At 36.2% G+C, this 17,829-nt stretch overlaps 1 protein-coding gene across 3 annotated transcripts in view; it reads right to left on the bottom strand.

The window, feature by feature from the left end:
- The window catches only part of STK3 (serine/threonine kinase 3), a 314,394-nt gene that overhangs the window by 114,132 nt on the left and 182,433 nt on the right, over nucleotides 1-17,829 (bottom strand). For all 3 annotated transcript variants that reach the window (XM_036830681.1, XM_036830683.1, XM_036830682.1), the window contains one exon: nucleotides 10,931-11,056. In XM_036830681.1, coding sequence (XP_036686576.1) covers nucleotides 10,931-11,056 — 126 coding nt within the window. The remainder of the gene's footprint in view (nucleotides 1-10,930; nucleotides 11,057-17,829) is intronic.

Below are 17,829 nucleotides of genomic sequence, written 5' to 3'. Positions count from 1 at the left end.
ACCTTTAGCCAGACTCAACAGGAAAAAAAGGGAGAGGGCTCAAATCAGTAAAATTAGAAATGAAAAAGGAGAAGTTACAACTGACACCAAAGAAATACAAAGGCTTACAGGAAACTACTACAAGCAACAATAGGCCACAGACAACCTAGAAAAAATGGACTAATTCTTAGAAAGGGTCAACCCTCCAAGACTGAACCAGGAAGAAATAGAAAATAAGAACAGACCAATCACAAGTAATGAAATTGAAACTGTGATTTAAAAACTCCCAACTAACAAAAGTCCACGACCAGAAAACTTCACAGGCAAATTCTATCAAACATTTAGAGAAGAGTTAACACCTATACTTCTGAAACTCTTCCAAAATACTGCAGAGGAAGGAACACTCCCAAGCTTGTTCTGAGGCCACCATCACCCTGATACCAAAACCAGACAAAGATATCACACACACAAAAAGAAAACTACAGGCCAATATCACTGATGAACACAGACGCAAAAATCCTCAACAAAATACTAGCAAACCTAACCTAACAACACACTAAAAGGATCATACACCATGATCAAGTGGGATTTATCCCATGGATGCAAGGATTCTTCAATATACGCAAAGCAATCAATGTGATACACCACATTAAAAAACTGAAGAATAAAAACCATATGATCATCTCAATAGATACAGAAAAACCTTTGATAAAATTCAACTCCCATTTATGATTTAAAACTCTCCAGAAAGTGGGCATAGAGGGAAACTACCTCAACATAATAAGGGCCATATATGACAAACCCACAACTAACATCATTCTCAATGGTGAAAAACTGAATGCATTCCCTCTAAGATCAGGAACAAGACAAGGTTGTCCACTCTTGCCACTTTTATTCAACACAGTTTTGGAAGTTCTAGCCACATGAATCAGACAAGAAAAAGAAATAAAAGGAATCCAAATTGGAAAAGAAGTAGTAAAACTGTCACTGTTTGCAGATGACATGATACTATACATAGAGAATCCTAAAGACACTACCAGAAAACTACTAGAGCTCATCAATGAATTTGGTAAAGTAGCAGGATACAAAATTAATGCACAGAAATCTCTTGCATTCCTATACACTAATGATGAAAAATCTGAAAGAGAAATTAAGGAAACACTCCCATTTACTACTGCAACAAAAAGAATAAAATACCTAGGAATAAACCTACCTAAGGAGGCAAAAGACCTGTACTCAGAAAATTATAAGATGCTGATGAAAGAAATCAAAGATGACACAAAAGGATGGAGAGCTATACCATGTTCTTAGATTGGAAGAATCTTATACTACCCAAAGCAATCTACAGATTCAGTGCAATACCTATCAAATTACCAATGGCATTTTTCACAGAATTAGAACAAAAAATTTTACAATTTGTATGGAGACACAAAAGACTCCAAATAGCCAAAGCAATCTTGAGAAAGAAAAACAAAGCTGGAGGAATCAGGCTCCCTGACTTCAGACTATACTACAAAGCTACAGTAATCAAAACAGTTTGGTACTGGCACAAAAACAGAAATATATATCAATGGAACAGTACAGAAAGTCCAGAGATAAACCCACGCACCTATGGTCACCTAATCTTTAACAAAGGAGGCAAGAATATACAATGGAGAAAAGACAGCCTCTTCAGTAAGTGTGCTGGGAAAACGGGACAGCTACATGTAAAAAAAATGAAGTTAGAACACTTCCTAACACCATACACAAAAATAAACTCAGAATGGATTACAGACCTAAATGTAAGAACAGATACTATAAAACTCTTAGAGGAAAACATAGGCAGAACACTCTCTGACATAAATTGCAGCAATATCTTTTTCGATCCACCTCCTAGAGTAATGAATATAAAAACAAAAATAAACAAATGGGACCTAATGAAACTTTAAAACTTTTGCACAGCAAAGGAAACCATAAACAAAACAAAAAGACAATCCACAGAATGGGAGAAAATATTTGCAAATGAAGTGACTGACAAGGGATTAATCTCCAAAGTATACAAACAGCTCATGCAGCTCAATATAAAAAAAAAAAAAATCAAAAAATAGGCAGAAGATCTAAATAGACATTTCTCCAAAGAAGACATAGAGATGGCTAAAAAGCACATGAAAAGATGCTCAACATCACTAATTATTAGAGAAATGTAAATCAAAATGACAATGAGGTATCACCTCACACATCAAAAAATCTACAAACAATAAATGCTGGAGAGGGTGTGGAGAAAAGGAAACCCTCCTACTCTGTTGGTGGAAATGTAAATTGGTACAGCCACTATGGAGAACAGTATGGAGGTTCATTAAAAAACTAAATACAGAACTACCATATGATCCAGCAATCCCACTCCTGGGCATATATCTGGAGAAAACCATAATTTGAAAAGATACATGCGCCCCTATGTTCACTGCAGCACTATTTACAATGTCCAAGACATGGAAGCAACCTTAATGTCCAAGACATGGAAGCAACCTTAATATCCACAGAGGAGTGACTAAAGAAGATGTGGTACGTATATACACTGGAATATTACTTAGCCATAAAGGAGAAGGAAATAATGCCATTTGCAGCAATGTGGATGGACCTAGAGATTGTCATACTGAGTGAAGTCAGACAGAGAAAGACAAATATCATATGATATCGCTTATATGTGGAATCTAAAAAAAAAAAAATGTACAAATGAACTAATTTACAAACAGAAATGGAGTCACAGATGTAGAAAACAAACTTATGGTTACCAGGGGGGAAAGAGGAGGGAGGGATAAATTAGGAGATTGGGATTGACATATACACACTGCTATATATAAAACACACTAATAAGGACCTAGTGTATATAGCAACAGGTAATTCTACTCAATACTCTGTAATGACCTATATGGGAAAAGAATCTAAAAAGGAGTGGATATATGTATATGTATAACTGATTCACTTTGCTGTACAGCTGAAACCAACACAACCTTGTAAATCAAGTATACTCCAATAAAAAAATTTTTAATAAAATAACACAGAATTACGGGACATTTCCAAATTGAAGAGTCAAAAGGCACTCCACGCAATGAATGGAAAAAGATCTACACCAAGGCACATTCCATGAAAGTTTTAAATAACAGAGAGAAAGTGAAGATCTATAAAACTTCTATAAAACATTCAAAGGATTAGGTATCTGAATGTCATCTGGCTTCTCATCATCCTTACTACTGAGTTAAGAAATTGAGCAAGGCCTTCAAATTTTTAAGGGAACATTATTTTCAATCCAGAATTTTATACTCAATCAATCAACAGTAAAGATAGAATAAAGACATGGTCAGATATACAAGTTCTGAAAAAACCTGCTAATGTCTGGAAGCTCCTGGGAGGTAAAGTGCATCAAAATAAGGAAGCAAAACAAGAAAGACAAGATCCAGGAACCACAGGATCCATTAGGGAAGAGAGGAAAGGAAATTTGCAGGATGATGCTGAAGGGGGGTTGGGGGGTGGTGTCTTAGGAGAAGAGCTGTTCAAGACTCTAGAAAGTCAGCGTTCAGATTACAGGAAGATAGAGCACTAGCGAAAGAATGAGTCAAGAAAAAAGTATGACACTAAAAAATTATTTGTGTTTGAACATACACAGAGGCCTTTACAGCCTCTGCAGAGAGTCTGGGAATGTGGCATTTCAGAACAAATTCATGATAGGTACATACAAAAATTAACAGCAACAAACAACAGTAACAAAAACCGTGACAACTACTCATTCCAGAAATCACAAACATAAAAAAACATGTAATCATAATATATTATGATGTTTACATACTCATAGCTATATAAACACTGAGAGGGATTTTTTAGAATTGTGTTTTAATTATATGGGGAGAATGAGAGATAACAAGTAGTCAGTTCTTTTTAAAGAATTTCAGTTTGTGATCAATAATGTTATCTCAAATATAAATGTTTCCTTACTAAATCTAATTTACTTTTCAAGAAGTAAAGGAATGAGACTAAATTTTAAAATTCTCTTTACTGGTTTTAAGCTTTAAGTAGTTTATAACAATCTCTACCAGTTCTCCAACCACATTTGACCATTAAAATTTGTTTTAAAATACTTAAAAGAAATTTTCAAATACTGGTTCAAGTCTGATAAATGATGTTATTTTGGTGGTCCTTAGAGTAGCAAAACCAGCAGCAGCAACAATTATCATCAAGAAACCAAAACTAAACAAACAAATAATAACAAAAACAAAACACCCGGACAAAATGTTAAAATAATAGCAGTAGTGGTGATATAAGTAGTAGCACTAATAAAAATGAAGCTAAAGTTTATTGAGCATATTATGTGTGATAAACTGTTCTAAGTGTGAAGATATATATATTTTTTATTACATCCCCATAACAACTCTATGAAGTATGATCTATCACTGCCCCTTTTTTACAGATAGTGAAATTGTCACTTGGCCAATGACAGTTATTTGGGAACAGAATCAGGATTTTAGTCCAAGCAGTCTGTCCTGCTCTTAGACAATTTTTACCCTCCCCACCCCCCAAATTTAACCAATTAGATACATTAGAAGCTTCTGGACTGACTTGGGCTGATTCTGATGCTGTTCTATTATTTATCAGTTTAAAAGATTCTCAAGAGAGAGATTGATTTGAAGTTCCTTTATTGAACAGGGGTAGGGGGAAGATGGAAGATTCTGAGACTACTCACCTGGAGGCTATCTCACCATCTGTAGGGATGTGGATTTTCCCAAGCACCCTGGCATTTCTCCCGACACCCATGCTAAGAATTACTGTTTCAGTGAATCACAATTGGAAGGGATATGCCATCCCTCAGACACTAAGGACAGCAGCCTGACAAGTTTAGAGTTCAGACCAGAAAAGTTCAGAAAAAAAGTTCAGAAAAGAAATCACCAGAAAGTCCTCATTTCTTTTCCAAAGACAGAAGCTCTAAAACATGATCTAAAGCCAGTTAGTAGACAAAACCTTTTTCTTTGAATCATTACTAAATTAATATGAAATAAAATGACACCTTTGAAAGTGAAAATAAAAGGCCTATTACATGCATAAAAGTGAAAAGCTCTCAAAAAAAAAAAGTGAAAAGCTCTCAAGCAAGCCTAACATCAAGAAGTATCCCACTTTTTGCTCAACATTTTCCTTACTTTAACATTCTCCCACATCTTTCAGCTCCTTGTATTTTACTTAAATTAACATTGTGATTGACATCGGAAACACCTGAGCTCCAGTACAAAGCAATTCTTGCAAACTCCTTATCAACCTTTTAATCTACTTTAAAAATGACCACTTGTCAATAGTGCATTCTATGCCTTATCTTATAAATTCAGTTTATTAACACCATCCATTACACTTTTAAATAATCATTCAGTGTACCACGTACGGAGTGTTTGCCTTGTTATTTTATTTAAAATCAGCAAGCACTAACTTTTACTGTGTAAATATTTAAACATAAGTACCTATATAATATTTTAATAAGCCATACCAGATAACTTAAAACTAATCCTTTAAAAATCAGTGATGAATTAGAGTTTAAGAGCTACACAGGGGGGATTTCCCTGGTGGCACGGTGATTAAGAATCCTCCTGCCAATGCAAGGAACACGGGTTCGATCCCTGGTCCAGGAAGATCCCACATGCCGTGGAGCAACTAAGCCCGTGCACCACAACTACCGAGCCTGTGCTCTAGACCCTGTGTGCCATAACTACTGAGCCCGCATGCCACAACTACTGAAGCCCGTGTGCCTAGAGCCCGTGCTCCACAACTAGAGAAAGCCCGTGCACAGCAACAAAGACCCAACACAGCCAAAAAATAAATAAAAAAATAAATTAAAGAAGAACTACATAGGGATGTATTGTTTATTGTATAATTAATAAATTATCAGAATGCATGCTCACACCTTGAATGCTACAGATATATTAGTATAATCTGAATGAGAACAAGAAAAAGTCCTGTATGCCAACAGTTTATATAGACAAACTATGTCCAACTTTGTACTGACTTGGTCAGAAATAAATGTAAATTTTATGAAAATGTTTGACTCTTATGAAAAAGAGTATCACTTTAATGACAATTTGGCCATGAACATTAAGAGACATGTAGCTATGAGAATTTGACTGTTTTACTTTAAAACTGTATACATAATCCAATTTTAAGCCAATTTGCAAGAGAATACCAAAGGAATGAACAGTATGAAGACAAACTCTATGTAAGATTTTGAGCCTTCAATGTGAATAAAGGTTTCTGAGAGAACATGACTACTGATTTAAAAATTTGATAAAAATGAATGGCAATGTAGAAACATACTCTTACTGTAGGAGGGCTTCAGATCCACTTTGCATATCTCGTTGTTCTTATAAATTGCATGTCTGTGCATATGCATATTTATTTATATTCAGAGCACAAATGACAAAATGACCTCAAGATAGAAACTACTGCCTGAGAACATACTCTAAAGCAAAGAGTGGGAATACCGCTCAAAGTGTGTGACTCTGTCAAGACTTAATTTTTTCTTATAATTTCAATTAAAACAACAAAAAACAACATAATAGTTTCATCCAGAAACACTAGCTTGGTTCCAGAGAGTATAAATGCTTATTTGAAAACTAAGAAATCATAAAAACCTGATGTGATTTTTAAATCTGTCCACAATGTTTTGACAGTCTTCCCTTCAAAAGGTAGAATCTAATTCCCCACACCGTGAATGTGCACTAGACTATGTAACACATACCTGAAACAATGGGATGGCTTTGGAACAGGGCAGTGGGCAGAAGCTGGAAGCACTCGAGAGAGTGTTAGTAACAGCATGAAAAGTGATAAACTTTTAGCTCTTATATTTTGGTCACTGATTCATCCAATTAGACCTTATATTAAAAGGTCATTGTATATGATAAGAGGTAAGGGTCCAACCTCACTCTTTTAACATGTGGCTATCCAGCTGTCTCAGCACCATCCATTAAAAAGACCACTCTTTTTCCATTGAATGGTCTCCACACTTTCATTGAAAATTAATTGGTCATAGATGTATGGGTGTATTTCTGGACTCTCAATTCTATTCCATTGATTTATATGTCAATCCTCATGCTAGAACCACACTGATTTAATTACTGTAGCTTTGTATTACATTCTGAAATTGGAAAGTGAATCCTCCAACTTTGTTCTTTTCCAATATTGTTTTAGCTACTTGGGGCCCCTTCCTCCATACAAATTTGAAGATTGGCTTTTCCTTTTTGCAAAAAAAGACTATAGGGATTGGATGAATATGTGAGTCACTTTGGGGAGTACTGCCATTTAAACAATATTAAGTCTTCCAATCAATGAACATGGGATGTCCTTCCACGGATTTAGGTATTCTTTCATTTCTTTCAGCAATGTGTTGTATTTTTCACTGTACAATTCTTTCACCTCCTTGGCTAAATTTATTCTTAGGTATTCCATTCTCTTGGATGCTACTGTAAATGGAACTGTTTTCTTAAATTCCTTTTTGCGTTGTTCCTTGCTTCTGCATAAAAACATAATGGATTTTTGTATGTTGATCTTGTACCCTGCAACTTTGCTAAACTTGTTTACTAACTCTAGAAGATTTAGATGTTTTGGACAGACACCATCTAGGAAGTTGCCCCACCTTAAGGGGACCAAAACAATGGCAAGCCTCTGTGCCAGCCCCACAGGGAACTGCCAGATAGCTCAAAATGCAAAAGCACAATTTCTTGAGAGTAAGGTTCTTACTCTTCTCCCCTGCCCTCAACCTCCACCTCTGCTCCCATGGCTGCCACTGAACTAAAAAATTGGGGATGGCAGGCATGTAAAGCAAAAATGCCACATCACTTTCTTACCAAAACTTAACATTCTTAAGCTTCTTCATTAAGCACTCCCCTGGTTGCTATAAGTTTTTTATTAGATTCCAGTGTTCTGAAAAGCTTGATTTGTCAGTTTCTGCCCACTTAATGGTTGCTTCTGTGGAGCCACTGATTCTTAGATCTCCCTACTCCACCATTTTCTATGACCAGTAGCTTCTTTAAACAAACAGAATATGGCAGAATTTACAGTGTGCAACTCCTGATGTCATAAAAGGCACTGAGATGTCCTCTTTGTTCTCACTCTTGGCTCACTCACTCCAAGAAAAGCCAGTTGCCAGACTGTGAAGACTCTCAGATAGTCCTATGGAGAGTCCCACATGGCAAGGAGCTGAGACAGCCTGCCAACAGCCATATGAGTGAGCTACCTGGGAACTGCAGTCCTTGTCAAGCCTTCATATGACTGCAGCTCTGACCAACACTTAAACCTCAACCTCAGAAGAGACTCTGAGCCAAAATCATCCAACTAAGCCACTCCTGAAATACTGATCTACAGATACTATGAAATAATAAATGTATGTTGTTTTAAACTGCTAAGTTTTAGCAGTATATGATATTTAAAGCTGAGGCCTGAAAGACGAGAACCTACTCATTCAAAGAGTTCTAAGGAAGAAGAGTGTTTCAAGCAGTGGGAATGGCACATGCAAAGGCCCTGCATAAGGAAAGGTCAATGGCATGTTAAAATAATAAAAAATTTGAAAGAAGATCAGTGTGACTGGAGCTCAGTGAAGGAGAGGAAAATAGTGAAAGAGAGGAAAATGGTGAAGAAAGAGATCACCAAAGTGGCAGAAAGTAACTGAGGTGACTATAGCAAGGTCTTTAAAACTTAGTAAAAACTGGTAAGTTCTGGGGTAATCTATGGTTCCTTATCCATAAAAAATGGAAACCAACCTATAATTAAGTATAGGAAAATAAGAGCAAAGCAAAAATAGTCACTACTCCAATGACAGCTAATTAAAGGCAGTTAACTAGCCCAGCACTCATGAGAAGCTTATATAAGGTGAAAGAAAACCACTGGGTACCACCCCAGAGGGGCAAAGACTAGACTTTTTGAGAACATAATCTTATCAAAGTATGTAATTCTGATAATCCAGTGATGTTTATTTTTTGAAATACTAATAAATATTTGATTGAAAAGTGAGCATAAAGTCTTAATGAAGGAGCATGGAAGCTTAAAAGTAAAATACCTAGTTTTATTCTTGGTTCCTCACCAGTTTTTTTGTGTTTTGTTTTTTAATTAATTAATTAATTAATTAATTAATTTTGGTCGCGTTGGGTCTTTGTTGCTGCGCACGGGCTTTCTCTAGTTGCGGAGCACGGGCTCTAGGCACACGGGCTTCAGTAGTTGTGGCACGTGGGCTCAGCAGTTGTGGCACACGGGCTCTAGAGCACAGGCTCAGTAGTTGTGGCACATAGGCTTAGCTGCTCCACGGCATGTGGGATCTTCCCGGACCAGGGCTTAAACCCGTGTCCCCTACATTGGCAGGTGGATTCTTAACCGCTGCGCCACCAGGGAAGCCCTCCTCCCCAGTTCTGTGAATTTTGGTAAATGACTTCACTCCTAACTTAATTTCACTCAACTGCAAAATGAGATAATAATATACACATCTTCAATCTTACTTCTTTAAAGATCAAATAATATGATAAAACTGCTTTTGAAACTACAAAAAAATAACTGACATTTACAAATTTGATCACTTGTAGAGAGAGACCGAAAACTAACTCTAGTATCACACAGGAACCCAGGGTGGGAACTATAAGACCCTTTGAGAACAAGAACCAAGATCTTTACATCATCCCATATTACTTATGGAAAAAACACCTTTATGAGGATGCTGTTTAAAATTCTGAATGGTGAATTCACTGGCAAAAAATTTATATCTAGAATATAAGCTTAAAGCATCTGTCTCACCAGGCAGTCCACAGTCACTGCCAAATGAGTAACTGATTTAGCCGAATATCTACAGAAAATGATTATAAATCAGCTCTGAAAAGAAGCGCACTTCTCCTTGTCCTGGGCTACCATATGACACAAGGTTTAATAACTGGTGAGGGACTTCCCTGGTGGTCCAGTGGCCACGCTCCCAATGCAGGGGTCCCGGGTTCAATCCCTGGTCAGGGAACTAGATCCCACATGTCACAACTAAGAGTTCACATGCCGCAACTAAAGATCTTGCATGCTGCAACGAAGATCCTGCACACGGCAACAAAGATCCTGTGTGCTGCAACTAAGACCCAGCACAGCCAAATAAATAAATAAATATTTAAAAATTACTTGGTGAAAAGGGTAAAAGAATTTCAAAAGAAATACCAATTAGATAACCAGTTTCTGAAATTGAAAGTAAATTTGAATTAGCAAAATAATAGGATTTGTATACAAAAACTATAAGATTAAAAAAAAAAACTTCTATGGGAAAATATAGATGATGTTATCAAAGACATTTCCAATCAGTATAAAAATAAAATATCTGTGTCTTCAGATTTAATGACTAACTGAATACCAAGAAGTTTTCATCTCTATATCCTTAACCAGAAAAAAAAATTATAATTTGAAACAAGGAAAAAATCGTTAAAAACATCAGACACTATAAAATGTGATATATAGATATAATTTTTTACTTTATTAAAATGCACTAATGCACTAATAGAACGTAAATGTAATAAGCTGGTCCTTTTATGTCCCTCCTGCTTTCTCTAGTAACCCATCTTCTACTGTGGTACTCTATCTACAGCATAACTGATGACCAGTTAAAAGTAAGTTCCAGAAGATATGACATAAAATTGACCAAATCCAAGACAATACTTATTCAACAAACACAGCCTCAGTGTCAAGTAGATACCAGATGCTGTATAAGCCTATTATATTAACCTTACATTCCCCATTAATCATTAATTCTTAAGACATCAGAAAAGACATCATTTAATAAAACAAAATATATTTTGAGATTTAATGAACAAACATACTTCACTTGTACAATAAAACAGAAAGTGCTAATGATATATTTAAAGAAAAAACCCAAAATTATATGAGAATGACTCAGAAGAAAAAGATCAACTTTTTTAGGGTAATTACGAACCGAATTTTCTTCTTCCTCTTCCAATTCTCGCTGTTGTTCTTCATGTCTTTTAGCTTTGATCTCCATGGCTTCTGTGATCAGGTCTCTTAAAATTGATACAGGTTTTGCATTCTTGATAAAAGAGTGCTAGAAAAGTAAAATTCAATGGTATTAATTCAAATGGTTTCTCTGAATTAAATCTTTAAAACATTAAAACAACACGTAAATGTGAACCAGGAGCATAGGCTTCAATGATTGGTCCTTTATCCAGAATTAAATGTACAGGTTAAGAACAGAGAATATTTCAGCTGCTTTAGAAATAAAGATTTTACTTTCAGGTTTACAAGTTTTTAAAAAACCATTAAAGCACACACACAAAAATGTAATCCTGTTAATAAAACTACATTACCCTTAGAGATATAATTGTCCAAAGGAAGTATAGATTAGGTAGATTAGGTAGTAAAAAAGACAAGAAAAAATTTTTTCAAAGATTGGTGATTAAATTACATATAAAAATAAAATGATTTTGGTATTGTTACAAATTTTAATTAATCTTAACAAGCTGACGGCCAGAATCAGTGGTCAAAAGGAAGGCAACTATTTATTTTACTTCTTTTACATATTTTCTATTTATTATGTCTTTAAAAATATCATTTCCAAGGGAGAAGTAGAAAACAGCAATAAGAGAAAAGTATTTTTCAGAAAATAAGTACTGCTTCACTTCTATACCGCCCTGATCTAGCTAAAACATCTGAGTTTGCTACAATTCTGATAAACAGAAGTGAAACCACCAGAAAATACCTGGGTGCCTGATGACTTTTTAATTCAGAGGAGTAACACGAGAGAAAGGAGAGGGAAAGGTTAAAAGTATAATTTGGAATAGATAACCATATTTTGAAGCAGCAATACAGCTTCAAAATGTAATTTTCCCAATTATATGTCAGTAGATAGAGTCAGGTGAAAGCCACCTGAGTTATTTTCGTAAAGATCAATACAACACAAAAATACTCTTAAAGATAAAAAAAATTCTAGTGCTAAAGAAGAAATTACAGACATTTGGAAGAGGCTTTAAAATGGTGAACATACCATTTGGGAAAACTATGAGTAAGAATTTTACCTGATTACAGAAATTCTAGCATTGATGACAAAGAACTAATAAATTCTTTTATAGCAGTTATAAACTGATCACCAGATAAATTAAGTTCTATCAACATACCTGTGGTGGAGAGTCCTAGTCACCCACCAAAATACAGTTGTGGCTGGACCTATGGCTACCCAGCTACATCCTACATTTCTCAGTCTCCCTTTCAGTTGGTTGTAATTATGTGACTAAGTTCTCATCAATGAAGTGTGAGTGCCTGCATTGTGTTCCACTCCCTGATCTGGGCCTTAAAACACTGAGACTGTGCACTCTTCTGTGATTTCTTCTCTTTCTGCTATGCTGGGAAACAAAGACAGTGCCCTAAAGGATGGTGGAGAGCAAGAAGGAAGAAATCCCAGTCCTACTGTGAAAAATTCTGAGAAACAATGGTAAAAAGGTCACAAAAATTAAACTAATTGAAGATATGTTCTTTGCCCTTAAGGAACTTATTATCTGGAATAAGGACCAAAAGACAAACACATAAAAAAAATTGCAATGTGACATACAAGTTACATTCATGATGATTTAGCACAGTTTATATGATTAAGAGATGTAAAAGTAAAAGAAGAGGTGAAGTAATCTCAGATGCCTCATAGAGAAGAATCAGACCATTTTAGGGAGAAGGAAAACTATGCACAATATGAACAAACACACAAAGATAGGGGATGTATGTTAGAACACCATAGGAAGAGCTGTCTAGCCAAAACAGAAACACTGCTTAGAGGAATGTTGTCCTGTGAGTTTAGATACAGGTAACAGTGGGACAAGAGGGATAAACGCTTAGAATGAGATACTTGAATTTTGCTTGACAGTCCCTTTAATTACATAAACAAGAGAATGGTGTAAGGAAAAGAATGTCTGTGACAGCATAATCTTTTTTTTTTTTAACATCTTTATTGGAGTATAAATGCTTTACAATGGTGTGTTAGTTTCTGCTTTATAACAAAGTGAATCAGTTATACATATACATATGTTCCCATATCTCTTCCCTCTTGCGTCTCCCTCCCTTCCACCCTCCCTATCCCACCCCTGTAGGTGGTCACAAACCACCGAGCTCATCTCCCTGTGCTATGCGGCTGCTTCCCACTAGCTATCTATTTTATGTTTGGTAGTGTATATATGTCCATGCCACTCTCTCACTTTGTACTGTGACAGCATAATCTTGCAGTAGAGTTTAGAAATGAAATAAGATGGGGTGAAACTGCAATACAGGTACAAATTATTAAGAACCTGGGTTAAAAAAATAGCTGCCACAGTCAAGAGGAAATACTGAATCTGATGGAAGAACTCTTAAGAAGGATTTAGTGACTATATATTAACAGAAGTGAAGGAAGACCAACACAGCAAAAACTAGGAACCAGTAGAATTGCAACTCTTTACTAAGGAACAGAAATCTCAAATTATATTATACTTTATCTTCTCAGGAAAAATTAAGAGCCATTCCTCCAAGCCATAGTATTTTGGGGTTTTTTAAAAAAATATATCTTTATTGAAGTATAACTGCTTTACAAATGGTATGTTACTTTCTGCTATACAATAAAGTGAATCAGTTATACATATGCATATATCCCCATATCCCCTCCCTCTTGAGGCCCCCTCCCACCCTCCCTATCCCACCCCTCTAGGTCGTCACAAAGCACCAAGCTGATCTCCCTGTGCTATGCAGCAGCTAAATGCCAAAGTACACATCCAGTCTACTGCAAACTTACTTTCATGCAGCTCATTGTGAACTGACTAAACAGTGTTATGCTACCATTAGTCTATAGAGCTTAACATTCCTGATCTCAAAATCTCAGTATGTCTTACTTCATTTGTACTCATGTCTTCCCTACATAACTGCTACAGGCATGGTTCTGACCAACAAAGAGGAACTGGCTAATAAAGTTAAAAGGGTACTTTGAGAACAAGGCCATTCTATTAGAGCATTCTTGATAATCAGAAGAGAAGTTTTATCAGACACATTGGCAGATTTTTAAAGAATATTTTTAAAGGCTTTTGAAAAGTAGCTGGTAGTAAAATTTTAAAATGCAAAGCAACATTAAAAAGAACAGAACAACAACAACAAAAAACAGAGAAAACGAGGTGGCAAAAAAAAAAATAACATGGCAACTGTGACTGGAATGTTATTACTATAAACCAATGTAAATAAATGGGTTGAATCCCATTTATTAAGCAGTATTTTAGTTAAGTACTAAAAGACACTTAGTTCATAAGATAAATTCAGCTACATGCTTTCTATATGAGATATACTTAATAAAATAAATCCAAATTATATTTCTGCAGGGGCATACTAAAAAGAACTTGGGTTAAGAGTCAAGGATAGGCAATGAAATATTAGTCAAACATAAAATAATATCAAGACTAACATCAAAAAAAGCAGAATTGAAGGGAGAAAATAGTGAATGAAGGAAGAGTCATATAATATTAATAAGGGACATAATACAAAGAAAGATATTATAGTTATAAACTTGATATATTAGTACAGCATTATGTGTAACAAAAACAGAGACATAAGAAGTTGATCTAAATAAATAAGAATAGGAGGTATTAATATTCCTTTTCAGTCACTGAGATATAAAACACATAAAAAGTAAAGAATAAAGTGATCTGCATAATATAATCAGACTGAGTTAGCAGAAAAATCAATAAATAGAAGTTACATCTTTTTGTTAAATGCCTAGAGAAGCATGTGGTACCAGCATAAGAATGGAAAGAACAACAAAACAGAATATAATGACTGGAAATAGAATATAACATACGAAATAAGCTGGCATATTATGAAGGTAGCAATTCCAATCAGTGAGGAAAAAATACTTATTGCCTGCTGTTTCTTTTTTCTTTTGAGGGGGTGGGGTGGGTAGAATTAGACTAGATCTTTATCACAGAAATATCAAAATAAATGCCAGATAGATTAAGAAGTTAAAAGTCAAAAGAAAATGGAAATATAAAAGAACTAGAGGGTAATATAGGAGAATATTTATTCAATCCAGTGCCATAAAACAAAGGGAAAAAACCATAAATGAACTAAAAATTTAACATTTATGTCAGACAAGAAGGTAATTATATGAAGAGTTTTAAAAAGAATATCAATAAAAAAAAGGTAAACACACCAAATTCCAAAAGGCAATATAGTTTCACTATTTCTAAATGTATCTAGGATTTCCCTGGTGGTCCAGTGGTTAGGACTTGGTGCTTTCACTGCAGGGGCCCAGGCTCGATCCCTGGTCGGGGAACTAAGACCCCGCATGCCAAGTGGCGTGGACAAAAAAAAAAAAAAAAGAGTAAACTAAAATATAAACTAAAAAAGGGCAAGAATTCTTAAACCACCTGAACTAATGATAAGACACAGAATACCCAAAATCAACCTATCACATTCTTGGTCATGTATTTTAAAAAGTAAGGCTGTTTGAAGATTTATTCTTTCAAAATTTGAACCATTTCCTCTTAAATTTTGTTCATGTTCTGAATGATCAATTTCTGAACTGAAAGAATTCAAATAAATTATTTCTTCATAAAAGCTGAGAAAACAAGAGTTTAAAGTGAACTGAAGAACAGACTTCTGCTTGTGGACAGATTGAGCAGTCATACTTTCCCCTATACCTCTCCATTAAAGTATAGCTAAAACCCTGGACAATAAAACAAACACAGGAAGACACTGAAAGGTGGCAGATTAACTAGGGACCAGAGGACTAAAGGAAAGACACAGCTGTGAGACCACGGGCTTTTTTTTTTTACCTCATTTAGCCCAGACTGGTTACTGGAGAAGCCAGCAAACCAGAAACACCAATGGACACAAACTAAAAAAGCTCCTACAAAAGCCTGCTCTCTTGAGCCAAAGGATCAGGAAAGGGACAGCTAGCCAATGTGCCACCTTCTCTTTTAGACAATAACCATTCTACTCCACCCAAACACCAGAGAGAAAGCACATGCCCCACCCCAACCAGCAAAGGCTGGGTGGGGAACCTAGACTTCTACCTTCTGGAGGCTGTCCAATCCTTTCACTGCAGTGGTATCAGAGAAAACCAAATGTTAAGCTAGGGCATTCATCTACACCATGCAGTATAAAAAGCGCTCCCCACCCCCAGTGGGGAGTGTCGGTGGAGATCACGAGAAAGCCTGGACTTACACTGCTACCAGGCAGTAATAAAGAAACCCCACCTCCCTCTCTGCTAGAGTGGGATCAGAGGAGGCCTAGTGGAGAATCAGAACTTTCATCACCACCCAGCTATGCTGAGGCCCTGCAGTGCCAGAAGAGGCCACTGAGGGAACCTGAGTTCTCACCCCTGTACAGTGGTAATAAGGAACCCCTCCCCCACCCTACATGTCAAAGGAGACCAAGCTGGGGACCTGGACTTCTAATGCTACCTGGTAGAAATGAGGTGGTGCCCCTCTACCCCACTGAAGCAGTGTCAGAGGACTCCACTTATTACAGAGAACTTAAGCAAGATCCAGAGTCTCATAATACCCAAAATGCCCAGGTTTCAAATGAAAATCACTCATCATAACGAGAAGCAGGAAAATCTCAACTTAAATGGGAAAATACAATCAACAGATACCAACATCAAGATGACATGGATATCAGAATTATCCAGCAAGGATTTTAAAGCAGTCATCATAAAAATCCTCAATTAGCAATTACAAACATGCTTGTAAACACATGAAAAATTAGAAAGTCTCAGCAAAGAATTAGAAGATATAAAAAAGAAACAAATGAAAATTTTAGAACTAAAATATATAATAACAAAAATAAAAACCTGATGGATGGGCTGGCTCAACAGCAGAATGAGGACAGAGGGAAGATTCAGTGAATCAAAATATGGAACAGTAGAAATTATACAGTATGAACAACAGAGAGAAACTAAACTGGAAGAAAAATGAACAGAACCTCAGGAATCTGTGGGACTAAAACAAAAAATCTAACACTTGTGTCAATGGAGTCCTAGAAAGACAGAAGAGGGTAGGGCTGAAAAGTGTTTGAAAAAATAATGACTGGAAACTTCCCAAAATTGGCAAGAGATATAAACCCACAGATTCAAGAAGCTGAACAAATTCTAAACACTATAAACCCAAAGAAAGCCATACCAAGACACATCATAATTAAACTTCTAAAAATAAAGACAAAGATCATTTCATCTTGAAATGATCAAGGGGTAAAACAATTCAAATGGCTGTAGATTTCTCATAAGAAACCATGGATGCCAGAAGACAGTGGCACAACAGTTTCCAAGTACTGAAAGAACTGTCAATGAATAATTCTATAGCCGGTGAAAATATCCTTCACGAATGAAGAGGAAACAAGACATTCTCAGGTGAAGGAAAACTAAGAGAATTTGTTACCACAGACCTACCCTAAATGGATGGCTAAAACAAAAAGAAAGTAACAAAAGAAGGAGCTTAGGAACATTAGGAGAAAGAACACTGGAAAGAGCAAAAATGGGTTAAACACAATATAATAGATTTCCCTTATTCTCTTGAGTTTTCTCGATCGTTTAAAGCAGCAGTCCCCAACCTTTTTGGCACCAGGGACCGGTTTCATGGAAGACAATTTTTCCATGGGCGGGGGGAGATGGTTCAGGCGGTAATGCGAGCAATGGGGGGAGATGGGGAGCGGCAGACGAAGCTCTGCTCGCTCGCCCGCCACTCACCTCCTGCTGTGTGGCCCGGTTCCTAACAGGCTGTGGACTGGTACTGGTCTGCGGCCTGGGGGTTGGGGACCCCTGGTTTAAAGGTTAAAACAAATATTATAACACTTTGATATGGATCTCAATTATGAAGGGGA

This window comes from Balaenoptera musculus, chromosome 17 (genome assembly GCF_009873245.2).
Source record: "Balaenoptera musculus isolate JJ_BM4_2016_0621 chromosome 17, mBalMus1.pri.v3, whole genome shotgun sequence".
NCBI lineage: Eukaryota > Metazoa > Chordata > Mammalia > Artiodactyla > Balaenopteridae > Balaenoptera > Balaenoptera musculus.
Note: the sequence above shows the minus strand (reverse complement) of the source record. Positions and strands in the feature narration are given on the sequence as shown.